The sequence below is a fragment of the Dermacentor silvarum genome, chromosome 2 (genome assembly GCF_013339745.2).
Source record: "Dermacentor silvarum isolate Dsil-2018 chromosome 2, BIME_Dsil_1.4, whole genome shotgun sequence".
Lineage (NCBI taxonomy): Eukaryota > Metazoa > Arthropoda > Arachnida > Ixodida > Ixodidae > Dermacentor > Dermacentor silvarum.
In genome coordinates, this window is record NC_051155.1 from 212,057,746 (window position 1) to 212,084,863 (window position 27,118).

General features: G+C 45.0%; 2 protein-coding genes across 2 annotated transcripts in view; one reads left to right on the top strand and one right to left on the bottom strand.

Annotated features, from left to right (window-relative positions):
• LOC119442563 (putative elongator complex protein 1) overlaps positions 1-656 on the top strand; it is a 49,231-nt gene extending 48,575 nt beyond the window's left edge. The window contains exons 32-33 of the mRNA XM_037707484.2: positions 363-441; positions 509-656. Of these exons, the coding sequence (XP_037563412.1) occupies positions 363-441; positions 509-576 (147 nt within the window). The 3' untranslated portion in view covers positions 577-656. The remainder of the gene's footprint in view (positions 1-362; positions 442-508) is intronic.
• Positions 657-6,161: 5,505 nt separating this feature from the next.
• Positions 6,162-12,314, bottom strand: LOC119442564 (39S ribosomal protein S30, mitochondrial). Its single transcript, XM_037707486.2, has 5 exons — positions 11,716-12,314; positions 10,869-11,024; positions 10,319-10,430; positions 9,050-9,223; positions 6,162-6,660 (listed from the first exon to the last, which is right to left on the bottom strand). The coding sequence occupies exons 1-5, from the start codon at positions 12,280-12,282 to the stop codon at positions 6,194-6,196; spliced, it is 1,476 nt and encodes a 491-aa protein (XP_037563414.1). The 5' UTR covers positions 12,283-12,314; the 3' UTR covers positions 6,162-6,193.
• Between the last annotated feature and the right edge of the window lie 14,804 nt (positions 12,315-27,118).

A 27,118-nucleotide genomic window follows, 5' to 3' on the forward strand; every position in this document is an offset into this window, starting at 1 on the left:
CATTTTCCTATAACCATGCTCTTACTAATGAGACGTTGACTTTCCTACAGGGCTTGTTGTCTAATAGCTGAGCTCACTGCATATGGAAGTGCGAAATTTAAGAAAAGAATTGTAATGTCGTGTTATACTCAGAGTGACGCTCAAGCTATTACTTGAGGAACTTTCCCAGGCAGGTATTCTGGTGTAAAACAAAAATATAACAATGCTATATTTGGGAATGCTATTTAGCTTACGTGTAGATCTGTCCAAGACAACAGATGTTACCTGCATTAAGCAGTGTTTGCAGCAGCGTACAAAGATGGTGAGCTGTGCTAAACCACTAGTTGCTATAGCTCTCTCTCTTTTTTTTTTTTTTCACCCAGCCTCTTGGCCCCCACTCGTCATCAACAATGATTGCCGAGGCAGTACAGAAACAACGAATCGTGGAGCATGTGATATCAGGTATGTTTCAGGCGGCCTTCTTGGTATTCAACTTTTTAAAATATGTATTACAAATGACTCATTTCAGATCCAGCACTTCGACAGCCACCTACACTTCGAAGAAACCTTTGCTGGAAACTTCAGATGTTAACCTGATCAACTGTGAATGTTTAGTGCAATGTACGAAGAGTAATGTACAGCATTTGATTGTAAATATATGCTGCCGCTACCATGCACTGCTGCGTGCCTGTTGCATACCTGTAGCTGCAGAAAACTCATCCACGCTTTGCTGCATTCTTAAAGAGGCCCTGAACAACTTTTAATCGAAGTGGAGAAATGCATTTGAAGTTAGAATAGGCTATTTCAGAAATAATTTGCTGCAAAAAGTACTTCAATGCATTCAGCAGAAGTGGAGTTCCTGGCAATCAAACACAGCATTTGCGGTGCTTCCACTCCTTCTTCAATGATTTGCACTGTGAAGGCTACGGTGGAGCAGGGTGTACCCACAATGCTCCGCCTACTGAACGTCACCGTGGTGCACAGTTCAAGTTTGATTTTGGATGTTAACGTAGACGCAACGACTGATTTTGGCGGCTGTGACGCGCCAAACGTAAGCCTAATGCGGTTGTCCTCAGTGAGCCGCAGTGTGCTTAGCCAGTGGACTCGTCGCGGCATCTACACTATGTAGCAGACCGCAGCTACATGCAACTGTAGTGCGTATGCGCAGCGTTTGCTTTGTGCACGACAGGGCTTGAGTGTGTGCTCACGCTCAATGCTTCAGTCTGTCCGTACTGACGTGGTGCGGACCGGCTTTGTCCTTCACCAGTTCGACCGATGGATATTGATCTCATCAAACTTTGCATTTTGAAGCGCTATCAATAAGTCTGCCAAGGCATCAAAGCAGTAGCTGCCAGGAGTTAGCGCGCACTGTCAAACATGCGTGTGGTCTGACCTTAACTTTCGTGTGGTTGAAGGCTAGTTGAGCATTCAAAGCTAGTCAAAATTAGCCGGACCCGACCGCTACAGCACCAATAAGCAGGGTGGCCAAAGCTTAATTCTTATGCGGGCGGCCACGGTCGAGCAGGAGCAGACTATAGTCGGCTTCTTCCGTAAGTAGATAATTGATATCAAAATTCGAAAGCAGTTTTTCGCTTACTTCGGCCTGTTTATTAAACTTCGTCAATAAATATACACAGTAACAGTAGGAAGAAGCGTACTGATCCAAACAGATCCAAACGCCCTTCTTTATTGATGTCAGCTATTTGCCAATAGCAGCCACGTTTTTCCGGACGCTCGATGATGAAATAAAGCGTCCAGATAAGAGTGAGGGACATGGCTTCTGTTGAAAAGAGAGCGTTTGAGAGAAAGGTGACTTCACATACCGCTTACGAGTTCTACGCGCCACACACGACTGCAAAACTTGACTGAGATGTTCACAGCAGCGTCTGCTATCCGCGGACTATGTTTTTTCACCAAGCTCGAGGGGTGGGTCAGGACCCCTTTAATTCTTTCTCTGGTGTTTGCAGGGGAAATTTTTTGAAGTACGCACAGGCAGACAATAGAGACAGTAGGTTGAAACTTTGCAGGTAGTGCATAAAGCTTGTGTAGGTACTGGTGTCTAAAGCGCTGAAGTGCATAATTAACAAAGTTGCAAGAAACCTTGCAAGTGCAGGCGAGAAATGCATGCAAAAAAGGAATAGATGACTTTATAGTAGCTAGCGCCACTTGTGCCACTGACATTATGGTAATTGTGAGACCACATGCTGCGTAGCTAGATACTGTGGCTGCCGCAGGGTGCCTCGACAAGCTGTCTCGCTGTTTGAATGCTGGGACAACTGTGTGCTCCAATTGATCTCTGTGTAGTTATGAATTATCTCGCATAGCTATACAGTAGGTGCATGGCCATGGCGACACAATGCCAGCCCAAGCTCGCGTCTGCATATGCTGGCACTATGCACAGATATATATAGGGTCAGCAGCTGATGCTTTTTTTTCATGGGCTCTTCAGCTACAGTTGCTAACACAACCATCATTCTGTGAGAAACGTCTGGGAAGTTATGTGCCTGAGAAACGTGCTAAAGGCTTGTAACAAGCATTATCGGATGACTGCTGCAGCCAATCATGATTGCGCATCATTTGCACAGTGTGCTATCACGTGCTTTTAAAGATGGTCACTTGCATGAACCTCATAGCTGTTACCAGTATAAGCCAACACATACTTTTCACCACACGCTTGGAAGAAAGCACGAGCGACAGGCAAGTTTTACATGTAATCCGTCCAGTGGTCTCCGGCAAATTGTCAAAACATGTTGAAAGACACATTCACAGACAGCTGTTCAAAATAACATTTTCGGTATGCTAACCCGCACGAGGCATATTCCAGTACATAACACACTCGATAAGAGCCCCACGAGAAACTGTTTACGCGCCCAATGGCTTTAAACGTGATTGCTGTCGGAAAGTCTACGCACATACGGTCAGCCAAAATGCAACAAAGTAGTGACTTCACCTACCTCCATGTTCTGATGGCATGCTACTGTCTTTTCAGCAGTGTGTCACGGCTGTGTGTTTTATACGTTTACCAAAAGTAGGTCATGAACTTCATTGCATATACCTGGCATGCAAAAATCGGGGGGCCAGAGCACGGATGCACTCAGCGCTGACTGTGCAGAAACATGTTGACTGCCTAGCCCGCAAGGCATTTTGTGGCCACTGGGCTCGTACTTATCTTTCTAAACTGTTGTGCTGTGGTTAGCTAAGACGATAGAATGAAGACTTGACTCTAGTTAGTGCAATCTCATTGATACGATTCTGCATAATACATTTTTCGGGATAATATGTTTCTTTTTTTTTCCCAGTAATATGATTTGGTTGGATAGTATGTTGGATAATACGATTTTCAGATGATACGCTTTATGTTCTGGTTCCTGTGAAGATCGTATCAACGAGATTCCACTGTATATGAGCCACATACTACGTGGGCAGCTGAAAGTGAAGCAGACAATGGAGCGCCTTTCTTCACGATTCTCACAATGCCTTACTGGCAGCTGCTTGAAGGCACACGCCACTTTCTGAAGTTGTCTATTGTGTTGGTACCTGCGCCACCCTCTTGTGGCAGCGTAAGGCACCATATGAGCCAGAGAAAGTTTATTCATAAAAGTTCCTTAAGTAGGCGAGATCGGCAATGGCGAAATCGCTCAAAGAGCAACTGATCTAAAAACAATGCGTTGCTTGTCAATATTTTATGCAAGTTTGCTGCTGCTTATGTGCTGTGCCTAAAGCCCAAACCGCATGAGAGCGATTTTGTGCGTGACGGCGACGAGCGACGGCTTCGAGCGACAAAACAGGCCGTCGCGTGAACAGATCGCTTGTTCTTGTCGCTCGATCGCTCGGTTCTGGAAATCTAGAATTCGTCGCCCGGAAGTGCTATGAGCGACTAGCGAATAGTGCGAAGCCGGAACTGTTTATAGAAACATCAGTCAAGTACTACCGATTGTCGCACGGAACGAGCAAACGACTAGATTTTGATACGTGCAAGGATAATAACGTAGTGCAAGACCTTTAGAAATAATTATGCTGCTCTTTACACTAAAACACCTCAACCTAAATTAATAAAGCATGCGTCACGCCAGTTTCGGCGAGTATTTGCTGCCCTCATACCGGCAACACCGGGGAGACGTCGCTCCAAGTCGTCACTCGTCTCGTCGTTCGCATGCGGTACGACTTGTAGGCGACGAGCGAACGCGACAGCCATCTCCATCGCGTCGCTTGTCGCTGTCGCGCGCAAGATCGCGTGCATGCGGTTTATACTTAAAGGTAAATGACCAATAATAAAGTGCGTGTGCAGTTTTAAAAAAGTACATGCTGAGGGCAAAGTTTAAGAAAATGCGTGCATTTAATCCCGTATTGTCAAGTTGGTGGGATTTTTATTCATTTTAAGTTCACAGGTTGATACAGTCAACAACCGATTTTCCGGACGCCCAATTTTTTGGGACATGCGCCCCTTCGGGGCACCGCCACGTACCCCATAAAGTCGATGTATAAGAACGCCCGAAATTTCAGAGACAAAAAACCTTCGCCGTCCGATCTTCAGGACTTTTTGCCATGACCGCAGGTCCGAAACGGCACTTATCGAGGCCATCGCCACCGCCATTTTTATTATCTCACCTCCTCAGCCAGCGCTCTCGCACGCAGATCCGCTGCGCTAGGCCTAGCTGCTTCGACGTTCGCTACCGAGCTTCTTGCTGTTTGGTGTCGTGTTTTTCATAGAAACAATTCACCGCTGTTAGAAATGGCGCCGATTCCGTCTTTGTAATCCTCGCCAATGGCTTTGAAGCTCGAAAAGCACGGCGCGTTGCTTAATGCCGGTTCTCGAAAGTCAGCTTCGCCTCACTACGGCAGTGTTACGCGGTGAAGCATACGCAAAGTATTGCGGTGAAGCATACAAAGAGTGGGAAGGGGCAATTGTCACGGGGCACGGTATGTTTCCTTTAAATATACACGCGGGCATCCGCCGTCTCCTATCACAGCACGAGCACCGATACGCCTAATAAATGTACTGGCAGGCCTTTAGAGATATTTCGGAGGTGCCTGTGGCGATTTGAGCCTTTGGCGGCAGGAAAAGGCATGCATTAATTTTTTCGGACGTTTTCACAGACGCTAGGTAGTCCAAAAAATCGGACGTCGATTGTACATATGAGATACAAGATTTTTAAAGATTATCATAAAATGCTGAATCGCTTATTTGACAAGGCTGCAAGGAGCTTTGGATTGCACTTGGATATCCTTGCAGGTGCTTTAGGAGTATTTTACGTTACTCTTGACATACACATAGTGAAACTTTGCAATCAGCTAAATATTTTTCCCTTGTGAAAGGGGCCATAGTGTCTCATGTAAACGGTTGTGAGAACACAGTCGTGTTATCATGGAAATTAGCCCTCTCATCATGTAGTACCTGGCTGCTCAAGTTCCTTTTGATCGTCTCCTGTGTCGCCTCACTTGTCCAGTGCATGCGTTGTGGGATGACAGTTTTCAGTGAACACAGGAAAATAAAAGGCATGCTGCCCTCCTTATATTAGTTGCTGACCACAGCAAATTCAAGTTGGTTCCACTCCAGAACAACATTGGTGCGCTAGCCCACGTACCTTGACTCCTCGTCCTGTCTACATTGTGCAATTTATTCTTCCTAATCATTTTGAACCGACTCGCCGAGCAACAAATTTTAAAGAATAACACACATCACATACGATTAACACTGCTTATAATAGAAATAGAATGACCATGTCTCATTCTTGACTGTGGCATAGTCCTTCTATTTCACTTGTAAGCAGTGTCACACATATTCAAGGTATGTTATTCTTTGCCTTATATATGTATTTTTTTTCATTTCCCTCACCCACACTCGTCTACCTTTTCGTGTTTTTTATTTTTTACTAATGTAAAAATGTATTTGGCATTAGAATCCAGTCTTAATTGGAATATTTGATTTGGCTGAAATTCCAGCATAATAATGCTTTTAATTTTAACACTTCTCAGAAGGATCAGACAGGCACTGCTTCTGTGCTGATATGATTGTATATAATTCAACTTTGAGACCAAAACACACTGTTTCCTCTTCAGAGATCAAGGGACCACTTTGAATCAGGCGTGATATTATTATGTTTTGAAGTAAGCTTGAGACCGAAATGCGGTGCACATATCAAGGCAGCACCTTGGATCACATATGATATGCTTTACTGGACAAAACAGCTATGCATGCACACTGCAGAGCAAGTTACTTCAGCTTGATGTATGGTGTGGGTGGAGCGTCCTCATGCCACTTGTAGATCTTGACCCACATCGGCACTTCTCTAGCAATAGCCTCTCTGATCACAAAACGGCAGTCGTAGGTCCTCATCCAGTATTGCAGTTGTTCTTGCCTCTCTTCTTCAGGACGGGTATCCACACCCAGATATGGACGAAGCTCAACCCCTTCAGGCGCCTTGGGTTGGCGAAGCATGAACCGAAGCAGGAGCTTGAACACGTTGTCATCTATGCCTTTCAGTTCTCCGTTTTCATAAGCTTCAAAGAGGCGAAGATTGCCGGATGACCAGCAGAGGTTGCGAAGTGGATTGCTTTCGTAATAGTCCTCGTGGAAACGAAGTGTGTTTAGTTGGTAGACTGCAAATGTCCAGTGCTGCCCGTCTGTGTTGACAATGTGGCTGACCAGGGGATAGCTTGGGTCATGATATATTGTGAACCCTGCAAAAGAAATTTTAAATGCAACAAGGTTGAAGTTGCTGAAATTGCACAGAACTAAAGATCATTATTTTAAGTGGAACAGAAGTTGGCCCATAGTACAAGAGTCATAAAATCAACTCTCTATCAGCGATCACCTTCATAACAGGTGCTGCAAGTCGCAGACATTTGTGAATCATCAAAGAATTTGTTTGCGGAGTTATGCATCATGTAAAGGAAAAGAGCAATTTTCAATTTTACAAGGGCAATTGCACTTCATATTTGGTCTATGGAAAAAGGAAAAAAAAGCCCTTTCGCGATTTTCAACTATTTAGGATCTTTGTTCTGTTAGACAGTAGTTGAGCATTCAACTACACAAATGCAACACTGCCATTTAACCATCAATAGCTATAACAAGCCTATGCCAGACAGCCAACAAAAATGTATAATGCAGCAGTGAGCTGTTGTGGGCACTTAAAGGTGATGCTGACATCTGCCTTTGCATCAATCCTTTCTTGCAAGCAAAACCTCTGCTCGAAGTAAGGCTGGCCTGTTAGCAATTCTACATGTGTAATCACCGATCTAGCCGAATTTTGCAGACCTCTATAGCATTCATAACTCGGGCTATAAAACGTGATTGTGGCCCAAAATCTTAGCACTTGTGAAGAAAGAGCAGTAGCAAGGTATGTTTCAATTGCTGATGTAAATATGCAGGCCACTACTACTGTAATGTAATGACTGAACAGCCAAGTAATATACAGGGTGTCCTTTTTTTTAATGTTACAAAAGTTTTTAAAGATTGCATGTGGCACATAGCACAAATCTACCCATTGAGCTGGATTACTTGGAGAGGCAGATATTGTTTACACTAAAAATCCAAATGGTTAATTGAATATTTCAAAACATTTTACTAATAAACTTCCCAATGAAATAAATAAGCACACTTATTGCAATTCACAAATTGAAGCCAGTTATTTTGCAAAGCACATCTAATTGGAACTAATTTTGAAACTAGCACCAGTTTTGAGATAAGCGCTGTCAAACCTGTGGCAAAAAGAACGTCCTTTTATGCATTGAGGTTCCAATTACTTGAACACCAATGCATTTTGTCGCCAGCCTTAGGGATGCACGTCTAAAAACTGGTGTCATCAATATGCTACAAGCAGATATCACTTTTGGAATCATCGGCTACAATTACAGTAGACTTCCGTTAGTTCCGACTCTTGGTTGATTTGATTTTTCAGTTAATTCGATCCCGACCAAATGTCCCAGCCAATGGCCATGCATTTCTATGGGTCCAAACTTTTGTTACTTCGATCGTAGAATTTGCCTTCGCCATATAATTCAAACTTAACCAGTCAGCACGCACCTTATGTCTCCCGACCAAATGTCCCAGTCAATGGCCATGCATTTCTATGGGTCCAAACTTTCGTTACTTCGATCCTAGAATTTGCCTTCGCCACATAATTCGAACTTAACCAGTCAGCACGCACCTTACGTCTGACCCTTATAGTGACCCTAGTAGTGACCCCTTCTGTGGCAGCGTCTGTCTCAGCAGAGCTTAAGGGGAAAGCGAATGCACTGAAAACTCATCTCCCGTCGAAAACACCTATTTTTGGCCTGCTTGAACGGTACAATTAGATATGAAACCAAAACCGCCTTCACGGCCTTCGGATGCTTTACCGCATAATACAAATGTACTGCGGCAAAGCTGACATTAAAAAAACCTTGCGGCGAAGCTGACTTCAGGAAAATGACTGCCACTGTGCAACAATGTAATAGACCCTTGCCCATTTTTCTGGCTAAATAGAAACGGGTGCGCATTAAATTTCTATTTTGTTTAGAAGCTTTAATGTCCTTTCTGTTAGTCTTCTACTTTTGAAACAAAGAAAGCGGGTGCACTTAAATTGGGGGCGTGTTTGACTTGGGCAAATACTGCCAAATGAATCGGTGCTGTTTTGGTGTTTTTTCTGCATCTTGTTTAATTCGACCCGCCACATAATTCTGTCACTTTCATCGGTCCTATCAGGGTCGAATTAACGGAAGTAGACTATAGTCATTTGCAATAAGCCCCGTAAATAGTTTAAAGGTTATTAAAATTTTGTTAATTAGTCAGATAGTGATTTTGATTTCTTGTGCAAATAATGTCCACCTCTGAGAGTAATCCAGCTTAAAAGTTAGAATTGTACTACATGCCACAGATGAATTTTTTAAAAAATCATGGACAAAATAAAACAACCCGTATGACCAGCCATGACAACTATGGTGACAAAAATACAGCTTTTGCGACAGTTGTAGCCCACAACAAAAAGATTGGCTGTTTAGGGCATTATTCACGCTTGACTGGTGACAGACTTGTAAAAAAATGATAATGTAATGCCAAGTGCGCAACAATGTGCCACTGCATGCGTACCTAGCTGTGTTGCCACGCCATTCAGCCAGCCAAAACCTGCTAGTATGGCTGCAGCATTTGTGGCATCCTGCACCTCTTCTGGTGTTCTGAATGGAGAGTTGTGGGAGCCAGTCAACAGGCTGCGTTGCCGTATTGTCAGCAAAGGAAAATTGCACTCGTGGAGTGGCCAAGTACCTAAAAAATATGAAAATGAGGTTCAAAGAGAATCTGTGCTGCTTTCCGTTTTGTAGATGGGAAAGGTAGGGACAAAGAAATAACCCCCATCATTGTTTTCTTTATGGCAGCTAAAGCAAAATCTGAAAAACTACAGCATAATAAGAAATATGATCCTGGGTGGTTTCTGGCCCTCAATCCAGCTAAGTTATTTGTTACTGCGTGTGCTGCACATTCTAATGAGTAACACTGTTTTCCTCTCTGTAGGTGCGTATTCTACTGCAGACATCAAAACTGTGGTATATAAAATTGGTCTTCCAATGGCACATTAGGGAGGGTGACGTCGAACTAGTGGCATGCAAAAGCGCTTCAATAGCATTTTAAGTAAAGTCTAACAGTGTAAACATTGCAAAAATATTGTTGTGTTCATACCAAACGTTTTCATGCTGTGTTCTCACATTATGACAATGCCAGAGATAAACACATGCGAATGGACATTACTGTTGACATTAACATTGACATTTTCAACTGATCAAACAAATGGTTTCTTGAATTCATGAAGGAAGCAGTGGGACTCAGCCTCATAAATTCGGACATGATACCAACAGTACACATAGAGGACTTCAGAATTCGAGGATCCATGGTTACATCTCCAACTTCAGTTTTTATAGACTGCTACTCGCCCTTCTCAATGGGGCACCCAGCATATAGCACTGTCTACCAGTGCATCTCAACATAAGCATGCGAAATTCTTAGCATAAAAGCGTCAACCTGTCAATGAAGGACATTTGGATGCAGAAAGCTTGTAGTACTTTAGGTGCTGTCACTTAAAAAATGCTCATTGACTACATCGACCCTTGCCACTTTTCCCATATCTACCATAAATACCACATTACTTGATGTCCACGTAATATGCATTCAATACACATTTATTCACATGTGTGGACAAATGCTTCGTATTGACACAGACTCTCACACTGCGTGGGATATGAGAACTTTTAGAATTTTCTGTGCATTGATTTTTTACAATTGTATAGGCATGCTAGCATACACTATGCCTCCCCCCCCCCCCCCCCAACCCCAAATAAAACTAAATAAAAAAAGATGAAGACTTGCCAGGCAAACTAGTCTGATATTTCCTTTTCCACTGGAACTTCATATAAGATGGATGGTAAGGAAAATCTGGAACTTCTTGGCTGCATACAAGTGGGTCATCCAGGCTCACTATCTATAAATAAAAGTTCACAGGAGATAGCCTTCTTTTGTGTTACTTTTGAAGCATGGTTACAGAACATTCAGCTTGTCCTTGCATTATTGAAACATAAACAAGGAATGGGCTCATCTCAAGAAATGAATAATGTGATACATAATAGTTACAACTATAAGCAACAGTACTTATGGTAAGAAGCAAACACTATAGCTTACCTTCCCATTACACAGTTATTTCAGACTACAATAATATGAATACAAATAATCTCTCAGTGAGAATGAAACAATTGGCACTTTCAGTAAGTGAAGCAGCTGCAAAAAAAAAAAAAAATCTGCTATGATCATATAATTCTAAGCAACTTTGTAGCCTTGCATACTCTATTGAAGGGAAGTTATGACAAAACCACCAACATACTCATTGGAATGAAATATGCTGGATGTCTCCATATTGACTTACAGCAGGAAGTGGCTCTGTAATCCTGACTTGAGCATCAGGTTTATCCATGAACTGCAATTTCATGTGGATGGTGTCCTGGTTTCTGAACCTTCTCCTCTGGTTGGGGTAGTACCGGCCGTGCTCCCAAAAGGCATCGCAACGTGGTGTAAAGTCCACCTGGAAGAGCGAAGTATTTTATTATGCAGAGGCCACGTTATGTCAAAAAGTACAGCGTTGTAACAGCGAACAGCCTTATTTCTCATCAATGCGGCTACCGAGAACACATGTTTAGCTGTTCTTATACAGTCGTGCATGAAACTCTCACCTTACAAGGACCCAAAAGTCGTACCGCGCTTGTCATTATGTCCACCTACAACTTGAAATTGTGACTTACTTATTAATGATCTTAATTCATTTTTAAGAATCGAAAAAGAAATGCTTATACAATGAAGTGTTGTTAAACAACACGACTGTTTTGTAGCTCATCTTCACTCAATCTGGGTTTAGTAGTCTTTCAAGGATAACGTTTATTTATGCACTGTGTTGGGTAGCATTTCCAGTTTAACGTTTATTTGTGCACTCCTGTTTCACGCAGCAGGGTATGACAGTTCGCGCTCACTTAAAGCATGTCAAAGTGCCGCCTGAAGAGCAGAGCATAAGCGACAACAAGTGTGCGTGGATGTCCCCCCAACCAACACTGAAATCGAATTACTTTTCATGCGCCGTTCTCATTGTGTAACCAAAATTACTCGTAGCGCAACCGTGCATGCATTTATACCAAGTTCAGCCTGCTCCAATGCCCGGCCGGTTCACGCCACAATTCTGCGCATTTAGTTTCGAGCAAGCAGCGAGTTGTCATTTTACCGACCTGCGAGGTCTGAAGGTGAGGCGTGTCCTTGGCAAGGCCTCTCAGAAGCACCGACAAAACACTCGCGATGACTTTCTCCTGCTTGATTGATTCGGAAGATTTAGCTCTGTATTTACCACCGCTCTCGTACATCTCCAACTCTGTGGCAATGGCATTGACGAGGTGCGGTTTGAGCTGCGCGTACGCGTCCTCGACGTCTATTTTCGCGTAAGAGTCGGGCAGCCCTTCTATGAGGTGCGTACGCGTCGCGTACTGGTATGCAGGGAGGCAGTTGTAGTACAAGGTATCCGGGTTCACCACGTAACAGTACTGTTTGCCCTTCTCGGCCATCGTCTGCAGTTTCTGCTGAACAGTGGGCATCGCCTTGATGCTGTCTCGCCATTCTTCTCTCTCGCGCCTCTTGGTGGCCTTTTTAGAAGTATCGAAGATCGGTGGGTACTTGGGTTCTTCGGTGTACGCGTACTCTGACTCGATGTCCGGGTTAAGAAGTTTGGGATAGTGACTCGTGAACCGCAAATTTCGGGCGCATCCTAAAATGCGCTGGTTCACCAGTATTTTGGTCGCCATTTTGTAAAAAAGCACATGGCAGTAGCGAGCGTTGCCAGAGCGGTGAGCCGCACTAGCTAAACTTCGCGAAATTTGGATCAAGTGATGTCCAAATCCAGGCCTCATACGGTGGCGCCCTCTGGACTAAAATAGCAGATCTTAAAGGATATGCTCTTGGTGATTGAATGCGGCGGAAATAATCTTGGAAAGTAGATACGCGTCATAGACGTTAAGTTTAGCCACATAAATCCACAGCCTACCACAGCCCATAGGGTGACGCCCTCTACAGGTCTTAAAGGCTCTGCTACGGTGGCTAGTAGCTCTGCTTTTGCAGGTTGAATATGGGTGTTCTGTGGTTGAATCACAGAACACCCATACAAACTTGTTGAATGCGCCGGACGCGGTTGAGGGAGCCAAATACACCTCATAGACGTCGGGTTTTGGACACCACCTCATTTCGGCTCTCATGATTGCTTCCGCCGCGTTCAACACCGAAAGAATAGCCTTTAAATTCTGCATTATAAATCCAAAGGGCGCCATCCTATGGGGAGTGGATTTAATGTTTTTGGGACTACAAACCAATTTTCAAATGCATTCCTTTCTTTTAAGGGGAAAGCCTTGTATGTATCGTTTTGAGGTGACCTTGGAAAAGTGGAACCAGAAATCGGACAAAAAAAAATCGATAAAAAATACGTGCAAAAGATTGACAACTCAATAAGATCATTACAAACCTCATAACATTATATATAAATCGATAGGTAATTACATTAGAAATGTAAATATAGATAAATGATCAGGATAGTCATTAATTTAATTATGATTATTAACATGACAAAGCGGAAAAATGGGTCGAAATAAACGGGACGTGGCTAACAACCGAGAATTAATGATAGTAAGGGTAATGATAAAAATAGGTATACAGAGAGGTGAATTAAGAGGGAATTGAAAGGTAATGAAATTGAAAGGTAAGAAAGGTAATGATCAGATAGAGTGAACTAAGATAATGAAGAGTGAATGAAGACGAATCAGGAGTGCTGAAAATTGGGAATTTAGAGTAATAGAGCAAACCAAGCGTGATTGAAGTAAAACCAAGATGATAGAGTGAATGAAGGTGAACCAAGCAGTGATACGGTGAATCAAGAGTGAATCAAATGTGAATTAAGAGTGAACCAATGGGTTACAGAGTGGGGATGTGACTTGCAAAAAATATATGTGAGATTTGAGGGTCCAAGTGAGAGTGACTCAGCAAAAAAAAAAAAAAAAAGAATGCTAAGGTCACGGTTCGGGTTTGGTGAATCATAGAAAGGTTTACTATTTTATCGGCCGTATAAACTGAACTATTCGCTTACTAACTAAACTAACAAGCATGGTGTCAGCGCGCACAGGCAAACATGAACACATCACACTCGACGATCGCGGACACTCGCTGTCACAACGCTAGCGTCCGGAAGCGCGGCAGCAGCAGCGAGCGAAGTGACCTTCGTGCAAGTGTATCGCTTCACCGCAAACTGAGCGACGAGAACACCGCACGCACAAAGGTATGAGCCGCCTGCAGCTCGCTTTCAATATAAGGCGCACGCGATCCTCGGTGCCCTATGCGCGCGGTCGCGAAATACCATGGAGGTTTTTCCTTCCTCCATGCGAAATACGCAGTTGCTGTCGGAGCACAACGCCCCCCCCCCCCCTCCCTCTTTCCCTCTGTCCCATCCCCCCACGGCGGAAGACGGCGCGTTTCCTTTCAGCTTCCCTCTCGCGGTCGCTGGATTGAACCGCGATCGTCGACGCCCCTCCCCAGCGATTCCTAAGCCTACCCCCCCCCCCCCCCCCCCCCCCCCCACACACACACACTAAAGTGTAATTAACGGAGTTCTGTTACCCACATCGTTTGAAGTGTCTTTTGAGTTGCCTCTACCTTTTCAATTAAAATTTTATTGTGGCTAAAAGCTTACTGCATGATTTTTGGCGCTGACGTGCACGGCCTTTAATTCATACTTTCGCTTTATTTCGGCAAACGCTGACAATAGGAGGACAAGCGCATTGAAAGCACTAGCGGCGGCTACCTCATCCGTATTTTTTCGCTTCAACATTTTTTTTTTATTTCCACTGTGAACACCATGCACAGACACAATATATTGAAATATATACACAAGACAAACGTTTTGATATTTTAAAGGAGAAGGAGGTAGCCAACTAACAATTACTTCTAATGGTATGGATAGCCTATGCCTAGAGAATGAATATGTTGCTGTATGTTTACCTCGCTTCAAATTGCATTGCATGCTTTATTGACCATGAAAAAAACCTGCAGACTTCAGTGACTCCTTCGGCAGAGTCTTGTATCAATGGCACGTGGAATGCACGTGAATGATGTGTGTCCCAGTTAAAAAAAAAAAAAAAATCAGCACCCCTTTTACTCCGTGAAGATGGTCGAACAGCGAAGCTGTGTTACACCAAGTGTTACACCATGCAAGTCGAACTTAATTCGCAAACAGTCTATATTGTAAATCTTTTGTTTCACCATTCTTTCCCCTCATTTTCGCTGTTGCGTGCTTCGCGTGGTGACCATGCTTAAGAGTTTCCTTTTTTGATTTTTTTTTTTTTGCGGTTCTCTCAGGTTTTTTATATTTTTTATATTTTTTATTTTCTTTCGCGTGAGGTTTTTCTCTGTGTCTTGCCATGCTTTTTTTCGTGTGCAAGTTGCGCCGCCCCTTTTTTGCGTGCCAGTAATGAGAGTAAGGTTTGGCGTGAAATAAAAATCATCTGACTGTTTCTTTATTCGTTGAATAGCAGACGACGTTGGACGATCGCTCACGTACAGTGTTCCGCGAGTGCAACGCAATACTTGGAGCGCATGGCGGCCGGTGCTTTTTACACGGCTGGCACAGTGGCTATAGAATGTACGGCTGGTGAGCAGTAGGTGGTCGACGATGGGCTAAATGCAGTCATAACGCATCACAAAGACTCTCGCTTTCATGCGATACAGAAATGCATCAGCTCGGTGTCCCCAGCGCCCACCGGTGGCGCAAGAAGTGCCGGCAGCCGCGCGCTCCGAGTATCGCGTTTCAATCGCTGGGCACTGTTCGTTGGTCGCAAACCGCCAGCATAACATTTGTTTATTTCGCGGCAGGCTGGAATCAATCGTCGAAAACCGTATAAGATTCGCGTATAAGATAGCATTCTCACGGGGGGAAAGGGCCGGGTCCCCCTGTTGAGCTCTTCTTTTCCTCTCCTCTCCCGCTAGGTCACGTGGCCCCTTTTTAGCGAAGTCCGACAACGACGGCACAGGGTCCGCATAGACAGCTTCGCTGTAAAAAGAAAAAGAAAGCTCATTTAATAATTTACAACATTTATTAGGGGTGGAAACATCGCCACTTGCATGGAGAGGTCATAAATATATATTATTCACTCAGTAACCGAAACGAGGCCAGCAGCGCTTATACTCCTACTCCCGGAAAAAAATAAAGGAAAGAGAGAGAGGCTTTCGCCGGACAGGTGAAGCAGTATCAGTGATAGTGAAGTGAAGTATAAGACAATGCACCCGAAGGAAAATTCTTACGGTATAAATCCGCAACCCCCACTTGACAGCCAATATTAAAAAAAAAAAAAATCTAACCGAGAAGCAATCGCGTTCGGTGCGCCGATTCCGATCGCGCTCAACAGCGAATTTTTGCGCGCAGCGCACTTTCGCGCGTCGCTACGAGATGGCGAGAAGAGGCCATCGCGAAGGTTTACGGCGGATTTTATTCTCGTATTTGAAAAATTTTGATCAAATGACCCGGTCCCATGTAAGGCTCGTCAAAATCGCGACAAAAAAGTGCGGCACTTGCACTAATCTATACATTAGTTACATTGGTCTTATAAATTCTAGTAAACCTTCACTTAGGAATTAAAATAACAAGCACAGTACAATGCTATAGGACCATGTAAACCTGTAAATACCTCCCTGGATGACCACGAGCACTCGCTGTCACAACGCTGGCATTATGAAGAACGCCATCAGAGGGGGTGAACGGTGCGTACAGCCGCGCGATTCACGACGACTCCGAAAATTAGATTTATCATCGTCTGCCTATTTTAACGCGATAGCACCCGCCGGGGTGGCTCAATCAGCTAAGGCGTTTCGCTGCTGAGCACGAGGTCGCGGGATCGAATCCCGGTCCCGGCGGCCGCATTTCGATGGAGGCGAAATGCGAAAACGCCCGTGTGCTTGCGTTGTAGTGCACGTTAAAGAACCCCAGGTGGTCAAATTTAATCCGGAGCCCTCCACTACGGCGTGCCTCATAATCAGAACTGGTTTTGGCACGTAAAACCCCAGAAAGAAGAAGAACGCGATAGCGTTAAGTGCGCCTTGAGCGGCCAGTCTCGCGGCAATTTTGCGTGTATTCGTGGGCTTCTTTCAAGCTTGAAAAAACACTTTTATGACGCACGTATCGAGCCACAGAAAACTGTATCGGGAGTTTTTCATGTTGCTCTACAATTTTTTCATTGACACTTTTCATCTAATTATAATATTTGAGAGGCTCATTAATTTAGACTAATTATGTAATTAGGCGGAATGCAAAAATATAATCTGAGTATCTCGAAGCGACGACAAACAACATTACCTTGGTTCTAGCTGTCCAGCTACGTGGAATTTGCATATTTTTAAATCTTGGTGCACGATAGTTGAGACACCGTCTATTATACCGGGCGTTTCAGCGAACACTTTCAAAAATTCTTATAGGTTTCCTGTGGCATCAGATAACACAATTCTAGTTCATGAGCTAGTCTGCTCGAAGAGGCGGATATTACTTGCACAAAAAATTGAAATGCATAATTGACTAATTAACAAAAATTCACTACGTTAGTTTTTAACTCATTACCTTATGACCCATATTGAAATTTACAAATTCTAGCCGTGGAGTTCGCAAGGCGGATCCACCTGGAACGAATTCAAAGGATGATACCAGTTTCGAGATATATTAATTCCCCAACTTTGCGGAGAAATACAATATCATCGGCGGAAAAGTGATCACACGCGGCGCGCCGTAAATTTCTGGGCACTGCTATTTGTCGCCATAGATCTTGATAAAATCAGATTCAGGTGAAATATTTAGAAACGAAGGTAATTACGTAAGTCGGCTTCTCCACAGAAGATATGTTATTGCGGAGATGTCAGCTTTAAGGCGTCTGGTATACATACGCACAGACAAGTGTTGCCAGCTGTCCTAGACTTTTAGGTACTTATATTGTCTCAAATTTTATCCAACAATCCCCGATTCCTGACGCGCGACCTTGTCATGTAGGGCATTTGTCCCGATTTAAGGGCCTCTCGGTGGGAGAACTGCCTGCCCCCTGACAGAGCGCTTACGCGACGCACACGTACCTGTCGGGCTTCGTGCGACCCCCATAGTATCTTTTTTAGTTATTTATTTCCGATCTTGTCAACAGCAAGCATACTTTGTCAAGAAAAGGTTATCGAGGGACGTATGAAATGGGGTATCGAAAGAAGGAAACGGTCGGTTGCTGAATTCAGCCTTCCTCGCGATGCGCAGAAAGTTGGTGGTGAATAGGAAGCTGGAACAGTGGATGTGGAAATTTAGACGAGGGCCTCTATCCTCGTCGCTCATCGTGCAGTCATTTCTTAGTGTCAAGAAATTCGCGCTCTCAGACGGAAAGCGCACGAGCGTGAAGTCATTGCGTCAAAGTAGAGACGCCGGTCGGGCTTGTTTTAGGCGCTGAAGGTTATCCGCGGATCAAGAAATCTCTTTAAGCAGACAGATCGTACGAACGCTTATACGAACGTTATGTTCTTTTCGCGAAGGTGCACGTCAACGCCATCGTTGTCAAAGCCGTGGTGCAGTTAACACTTTCCACAACATTAGCAACATCCGTGAGATTCGGGTGTTACTTTTAAAGAGGAAAACCGAGGAGAATTCGGGGTACTTGCTGTCCGGCAGCCCAAGGTTTGGCATTTTTCTGGTAGCTCTCACAAACGATTAACACACGCAACGGTCTCTCTTTGGACACAAACGTACTTAAACAAGCGAAATCACTCACGTAAACATATAACGGCAAATAGAGCTGTTCGCAAGTCATGTGATGAACTCGTATACACAAATCCTCGTTGGCGGGCATTGCTTTAAGGAAAAGTACCACATAAACAAAAACAAATATAATAAAGGGACGTGTTCGGCGATCTCTCCTTTACTTTGTCCTCTGCATGTGCTTTATTTAACAAAAAAAATGTCGCAGTTTCACCCGAAAGGCGAAGCATCAATTGCGATAGCAAATTAGTAGAAAGCTATACGGAGTAAGGATAGTAGTTTTATCAGCTGTATAAATTGGACATGCAGCAGCACCAGCAATGCGCAGAACTGTTGTCGACACCGTCGGTGTTTTGCCCGCGTTCGCACCGAACGCTCGCGGCATTGGTGACTGTTACCGGTGCCTCTGGGGGCGGCTCGGAGGTTGTCGACGAGATCAGAACGGGACACTCGTCGAGCAGCGTCGGAAGTCTTTACCACCTTCTCGCCTGGCAACGTTTTTTATTGCGATCAATTATATGGACACTCAAAGCGGATTTCTGCCGTCACCGTCGCCGTGAGGTTCCGTATTTATATAAATACGCATTTGGTGCAGCAGCTAAACGTCGCCTCCCCTACCTCCCCCCCCCCACGGCCTTTCGCGCGACGGAAGATGTTGCGTTTGCTCTCTCTCTCTCTCTCTCTCTCTATATATATATATATATATATATATATATATATATATATATCATCAGCCTATTTTATGTCCACTTCAGGACGAAGGCCTCTCCCTGCGATCTCCAATTACCCCTGTCTTGCGCTAGCGTATTCCAACTTGCGCCTGCAAGTTTCCTAACTTCATCATCCCATCTGGTTTTCTGCCGACCTTGACTGCGCTTCCCTTCTCTTGGTATCCATTCTGTAACCCTAATGGTCCACCGGTTATCCATCCTACGCATTACATGGCCTGCCCAGCTCCATTTCTTCCGCTTAATGTCAACTAGAATATCGGCTATCCCCGTTTGTTCTCTGATCCACACCGCTCTCTTCCTGTCTCTTAACGTTAGTCCTAAGATTTTTCGGTCCATCGCTCTTTGTGCGGTCCTTAACTTGTTCTCGAGCTTCTTTGTTAACCTCCAAGTTTCTGCCCCATATGTTTGCACTGGTAGAATGCAATGATTGTACACTTTTCTTTTCAACGACAGTGGTACGCTCCCAGTTAGGATTTGGCGATGCCTGCCGTATGCACTCCAACCCAATTTTATTCTTCTGTAAATTTCTTTCTCGTGATCAGGGTCCCCTGTGAGTAATTGACCTAGATAAACGTACTCCTTTACAGACTCTAGAGGCTGACATGGCGATCCTGAATTCTTGTTCTCTTGCCAGGCTATTGAACATTATCTTTGTCTTCTGCATATTAATCTTCAACCCCACTCTTACACTTTCTCGGTTAAGGTCCTCAATCATCTGCTGTAATTCGTCTCCATTGTTGCTGAATAGGACAATGGCATCAGCAAATCGGAGGTTGCTGAGATATTCACCGTTGATCCTCACTCCTAAGCTTTCCCAGTCTAAGAGCTTGAATACTTCTTCTAGGCATGCAGTGAATAGCATTGGAGAGATTGTGTCTCCTTGCCTGAACCCTTTCTTAATAGGTAACTTTCTACTTTTCTTGTGGAGAACCAAGGTAGCTGTGGAATCCTTGTAGATGTTTGCTAATATATATATATATATATATATGTGTGTGTGTGTGTGTGTGTGTGTGTGTGTGTGTGTGTGTGTGTGTGTGTGTGTGTGTGTGTGTGTGTGTGTGTGTGTGTGTGTGTGTGTGTGTGTGTGTGTGTGTGTGTGTGTGTGTGTGTGTGTGTGTGTGTGTGTGTGTGTGTGTGTGGTGATTGTAAAGGAGGAAAGAGACGCTTAACTCTGCAGCCCTTCAGGGAGCACGGCGCAGAACGCGCGTTTGCTGTCCGCCGTGCGTTCGCTCCCCGTGAAAGCGCGCGTCCCTTGCGCACCTTCACTCGCACATACAGCATGCGGCGCGCGGCGACAATTTCATCGCCGTTGACGTCATACGGAACCTCACGGCGACGGCGACGCCGATGGCAGAAATCCGCTTTGAGTCACCATACAATTGCTATTGCAATAAAAAAATGTAGTAATGCACACGGGCATGGCTTCGCAAGAGGTGATATGATTTTCCTTTAGTAGTCTAAGAACGTTGGTATCAACGTCCTCTCAACGGCACAGTTATACGTACTGTTGGCAATGCAGGGCAATGTCAGCGTTGCATACACTTCCTATAGCGCATTACCGCCGTTTACGTGTATGCAACGTTCGGGAAATGCGCTGCGATGGACCATTGTCGTGTTTACGCAAACTCGTCTACTAAAAAGGCAACAAAGTTTCGTTCTTTAAAGGCCTACAGGCGCTGGACATGCTATATAGGCCGGTTTTCGCTTGATTTAGCGAAAAGAAAGCATGTTCATGCACGAACGCTAAGTATTAATAATGTATAATAGTTCTTGAGAATTTCTCGCAGCGTCATTAGTGTTGTAGCACCTGCATTTATTACTATCCTTTACGAAAGGGCAAACTTCAAAGAGAAATCGGGTTCAATCCTATTTTGATAAAACTTTTGCGGCTTGGAAAAATCGGAAATTATCGTGTTTTACCCGAAAACGATCGAAGGACAATATATACGCGTATGTTAGGCGTCGCTGGCATGACACAGTTCTGAGAAACAGCTGCGTTGTATACACTACCCGTACATCGCATAAGGAAATAAAGTGTAGCCACTTGGGGCAATTAGCTTTGTGGTGAGCGCATCTGCCTGGTTATCTGTCCAAGCCAGCTCTCCGACATTTATCCGGAAAGCGAAGCCCACTCGGTGAACGGATTACGTGTGTTGGCTCTTTCCAGCGCAGACAAGGCTGAGGCGAATAGACAAGACAGAGCGCTGACTATCGGGTGATGTTTATTGCTCGATACTGCAGAATATGAGTCGTAATCAGAGTGAAAGAATGACATATGAAAGTACATCTTTTTCGCACCGAACCTCACAGCGTATACATGGTTATGCGCCAAAAAAAGGAATTCGAGTTCCTTTTGCTACAGGGAAACGGACGCAACGTTAACGCACATTTCACAAACTCTCTTCTATTCATATATCGCGTCAACCTGTCACGACTTATGAGCAACACTTTCGCATTATATCAAATGCTGGAATGCATCAATGCAGCGCAGTACAACACATATTTGCGGTGGAAGATAAGATGTCACGCTAGCTATCTATATAGCCAAGCATTCTTGTAAAAATGCAAAGGTCTAAAGTGATAACAGCTAGGGCTTTACGCAGCGCTGCGTGATTTCTCATGCCCTCTATTTCTATTTGTGCTTTCGCGTGTGCTCTAATGCTGGATTCAAGTAGATCGCACCAATTTTCATTGCGTCCTTTTCCAATGGCTTTCTGTCTCTATATTGAAAGCGCACATATTAGGACAATAAATGTTTCACGCCGCGGCAGCCTCACTTCGATAGCGCCGAAACGCAAGAAAAGGTCGTCTGGGGGGTTTTCTGTAAGTGTCCACCTAGTGGACTGTCCACTTCGGCTGTCGCCATTGGCTCATCCCTCACGAGCGCGAAGGTGCCAGCCAGTCTCCTTCGCGCTCGTGAGGGATGAGCCAATGGCGACAGCCGAAGTGGACAGTTAACTAGGTGGACTCTTACGGAATATCCCCCCCCCCCCCCCCCCAGTACCTAGATTTAGGTACGCGTTTGTCACGAGCTAAAGTAGAAGAATACAAAGAATATCGCACCGGATGGTCAAAATTAATCCGGAGCCCTCCACTACGGCGTTTATAATAACCACAGTGCTGCTTTAGGACCCCAATGAAAACACTTTTACGGCCTGTGAAATATGACGTGAGGTGGCGCACTACAGCGATTCTATCTTAGTTCAGTCCCATTCAGTCACCGCACTCTGCCTGCGTTATCACTGCAGGATCTGCCGTCCTCCCCGCGTGGCAGGTGATACGAATAGAAGCAGCCAAAATCGATCAACGAAAAGAGTCATTATATTATAATACTTGGCCCGCGGGTTTTTCACTTGGCAGCACACGCAAGCGAAGTACCGTGCGATAAGCGCACTTACGTGCGAGCCGGTGTGTGTGTATGTACACATATCAAGCCTCTGGTTGCAGACGTGGCAGCGACGAAACAGCGCCGAGAGACAAAAGCGGTGAGCGCCGGACCTTCCGGAAGACAAAAGGTGCCTTTTCTACGCCGCGGTGCGATCCTTAACGAGAATCGGAAGACAATAGGGTCGCGGTGGAACAAGAGAGGAGTTGGGGTGTGCTGAGCGGAAGGAAGGAAGGACCGGAACGTGGACGATTGTAAAAGAACCACGAAGTATAGTCCGCTTCCGAGGCGGATGTCCCTCTGGGGCCGTGCGCGGTGCAGGCGCTCGTATATACGAAAAGATCCCGAGTCACGAATCGCGCCGGACCTGCAAATCTCGTTTTTGCGTGTTTCGTGGGCCGCTGCACGGTGCGATTTCGCCGTCGCTGTTGGCTCGCACTAATGACGGACGCCGGACTCGGTAAGCCGCGCCGGCAGCTGCCCGGCGCGTTTACTGGCGCTGACTGTCGCGGGGTCACGGCAATTCAGTGTGCGCAAGTGTTGGGGGTTCGTGCGACGCGTGTTTTATGCTACCAACACTCGATATTCGTCAAACAGACAATCTGTAAAGGGTGTGTTGCATTCGCAACCTGACTCTGTATCTAGATTAAACATACGAAACATTCTTAATTGACTTGTGGTGAAATACCGCTTGCGCATTTGCGAGCTACGAAAACGCTTCTGACATTTTTTTTTTCTTTTTTGGAACTACGGGCTTTAATGATACTTATGAGCAGGTTGACTGTGTGCTCGTGTCTGTGGCTGCAGGTGGTGTTTGTGTGTTTGTCTGATCACTGTGTAGTACGTGTGTCATATCCTTAACCCAACACCTGGAATAGCATACCAGGGCGTCAGCCAGGCAAACGTATGCAGCTTTCATTAAAGACAGTCTCCCTTTCTAGTAAAACTGCAGCAAACTGGCAAAAAAAGAAAAATTTTGATCAGTCTGTCTGTTTTAACTGTTCTCAATAGTAGGGAAGCTTGGGCGAGTTGGTGGAAGTTAATATTTGACAAGCAGCAGCGCTAAAAAGACGAGGACGAACAAAAAGAGGATCACAACACAAGCGCTTGTGTTGCTATCCTCTTTTCATCGTCCTCGTCTCTTTAGCGCTGCTTCTTGTCAAATATCAACTGTTCTCATATGAAGCATATGTGGCCCGTTTGCCAGGTGTTCGCCGTTGCGCCAGGCGACGTCCGAAAATAATACGCTTACTGCAACGCTTCTTCGCCTAATTCATAATTACGTCTATATGCCCACATACCTGCTTACGCGTACACGCACCCATACAGACGAACTAAGAATTTCGCGATATAACCTAATATCTTCGCAGCCATAGGCATGCAATGCGCTTAGATTGGGCACAGCAGATTATAGCTAGGTAGGCGGAAATTCACTTTTTACGCGGTATTTGTGCTTCGTGTACGTTAATACATACATACATACATACATACATACATACATACATACATACATACATACATACATACATACATACATACATACATACATACATACATACATACATACATACATACATACATACATACATACATACATACATACATACATACATACATCACCACGAACGCAACCTTCGAAAGATATACGGATGCAATCGTTTATCGCCGCATCGTACAAGGCTTCGTCATGTAGTATGGAACGAGAGGTATCGCGACCTAACTAGCGTGGTGCGATAAGCATCAGATCTGCGCCGTCACGGTTTCCCAGCTTCAAAATCCCCCCCTTACGGCTCCGCTACGCTTATCAATGCGTCAACGGCGTGTTAATTCTCATGATGCCGCGAGCATGAAATAGCGTGAAGCCCTGTATCGAGCTGCCGCCGCCAGTAAAGCCGTGTATCCGTGACTATTCGCTTGGGAGCGCTTGAGTAGCGGCGCGCGAGCGCGCATCTATCTCATATTTTGCGCATTTCACGGGCTTTTGTTTTTTCCAACAACCAGGCACACTTCAGCACGAAATAAATGCTTTATTCGGGTTTTTTTTTTAGGTGCCCTACAACTTTGTAATTTAAATTTTTGCGATTCAAGCAATAATTAAAAAGTTCACTAATTAAAAGCAATTAATTAATTAATAATTCGTGATGACAAAAAAAACTGGCTGTAAGTACGCACGACTGTCGCTACTATGCAGTCAATACGATTTCTCTGGAGCTCTTGGTCTTTTTTTTTTTTAAATCTTGGTCCAAGTAACTGGACACCCGGTATATATATACTCGTGCATCAGCACGAGTATACTCGTTCTGACACACCCTTTCCGTTTTCTAGTTGGCGCCCACATTTCTGCGTACACCATCGCGACGCACATGAATAGGTTAGGAGTTTATACACTACCACTTTCTTTGGTCACTTCTCTTCTACCTCCTTTCCGGGAGCTATACATCTCTGCGCGGTTGTGGTCGCTTTTAGGTGCGCGGCGGCCGCTCCGTGGTCGCTCTGACCGCCTCGCCGCACAGCCGGCCGGCGGCGGTTATTTACACTGTTGTCAGCGTCCGATACAGGAAGCGCGCGAACACTGCATCCTCCTACTCCGGAAGCAAGGACAGGGAGACGCGGAAACCGGAAGTCGAGATACTCGACACGCTGCACAACCCCCGAACCTTCACTATATGCCGTCTCGCTACCCTCCTTTTTCGCCCTGATGAGGAGAACGTGACACCCGAGAAACCTTTACACGCCTTCCTTTTTTTCTGTCCGGCTCTTGTTATTTACTCGTTGGGCCAAAGAAAGCCACCAACTGTCTTATTTACTTTTCATGTGCTGTCGTGTCTGTGCTCTCCTTTCGCGAAAACAAACAATGTTGTCGAAAAATATAAGCAACCAGAAGCTACTCGGTACCCCCCCCCCCCCCCCCCCCCCCCATTTTTTCTTCCAGTGTTTTGCATCATCACCGTCAACTGTGTTGTAGCGGTCATGCCAGCCCTCGCTAAATGCTTGTTTACTTATATATTGCCGAGGTGTCCAACATTCAATCGCTGCTCTTTACATGAATGGGAAATAATAAAATTTCACCCGCCGCCGTGGCCTAGTGGTTCTGGCGTTCTGCTTCTAATAGTACGAGGTCGCAGATTCGATTCCAGGCCGCGGCGTCCGCATTTCGGTGGAGGGCGAAATGCAAAAAGCACTCGTGTGCTTATGGTACATTCAGGTGGTTTCTATACCCCGATCCAACTCGGTTTACAGCGATGCGCAGCCCTCCCGAGATTGGAGCCAGACAGTGCCGCGGTCGTACGTGCTTGATGCTCCCAGAGCGATCGATGTAGCCATGTGATCGGGATTCTGTCTAATCTCAGTCACGCTCCAAGCTCGAAGGTGATAGTAGGGTTCCTCAGGACCACACTCAGGACATCGAGGGCACCTTAGCTGAGAGCGCCTCCGAGTGCTCTGGAGTGGAGCGCACCGCTCTGAATGAATTAGACGAATGTGTTACGAGCGCTCGACTGCGACCAGCCGAATATAAACTGCTCCATCAGAATGCTCTATAGAGTGCTCGAAAGCGACCAGTCGAATGTGCCATTAGATTTATAGGTACATATTACGCTCTCCACTACGGCGTCTCTCATACCTCAGTGTTGCCCCACGAATCAAATGAGAGTAGAAGTTACGAGGACTCTCCGAACATTATATACGAATATTATTCGAATAAATGGAGCCACGGAGTGTCTCTTTTCTTGTGTCGTATGTAACCTCGGTATACATAGCCACAGCGTGCTCTGAGCTCAACGGTCACGCAAGCTGCCACAGTGAGTTATACAGAAAAATAAAAGATCCAAAGTCTAGTCTGTATAGACAGAGAACCGCGATGCAACCATCGCCACACGTGAACGAGGCAAGGCCTTTTATAAAATACGTTATCTAACTGCAAATGACACATGTCTCTGCATTGTGCCGTCATTAGGCCAAACCATCACGTGTTGGTCATCAGCATGGCCTATTACTGCATCGTTTAGGTTTCAGACGCGAAGGAGAGAGCCGCATTACTTATTCAAACATAGCGTACATCTATAAAAGAGGCATATCGGGCTCTATGGAAGTTGGCACTCGTTTATTTTTCGAGATAGTCGGAAACGCTTGTCGTTCGCCGTCAATAATAATGTATAAGTGACTCCTATAACTTCTCACTTTAGTTGCAATAAAAATTATGTTTGTTTATCGTTTCTGCGAAAACTGTTTTTCTCTAATCCTATTTACTGTGAGAGCATGCAGTTAAAAGGGTTTAAACAGGGTTAGCTCTGTCCGTCCATCTGTTCTGTTAAACTTTGGCGTACGTCATCTTGCCGTGATCCTGGTCCATTAAAAAAAATAATAATAATCGTCACCTGTTTTGCTTGCGTTTCATCTCCTTAAAACTCTATTCATTCCTATTCATTCCTAATAGGAATGGCTAACAGTGCGGCATGCAATTCGTGCGGTTGCGATGAGACGCTAGAGCACCTTCTGTGTCATTGCCCAGTTTTTGACGCTCAGCGACGGATTCTTCAAGCTGAACTCAGCATGTTAGATAGCAGAGTGCTCTCAGAGGAAAAGATTCTGGGACCATGGCCTACGCATTCTTGCATGCGAAAGGCCACAAAAGCTCCTCTTCACTTCTTGAAGGAGACTGGACTGTATGAGCGCTTGTGACAGCTAGTGGACCTTCCTCTGCAACTGACTCTGTG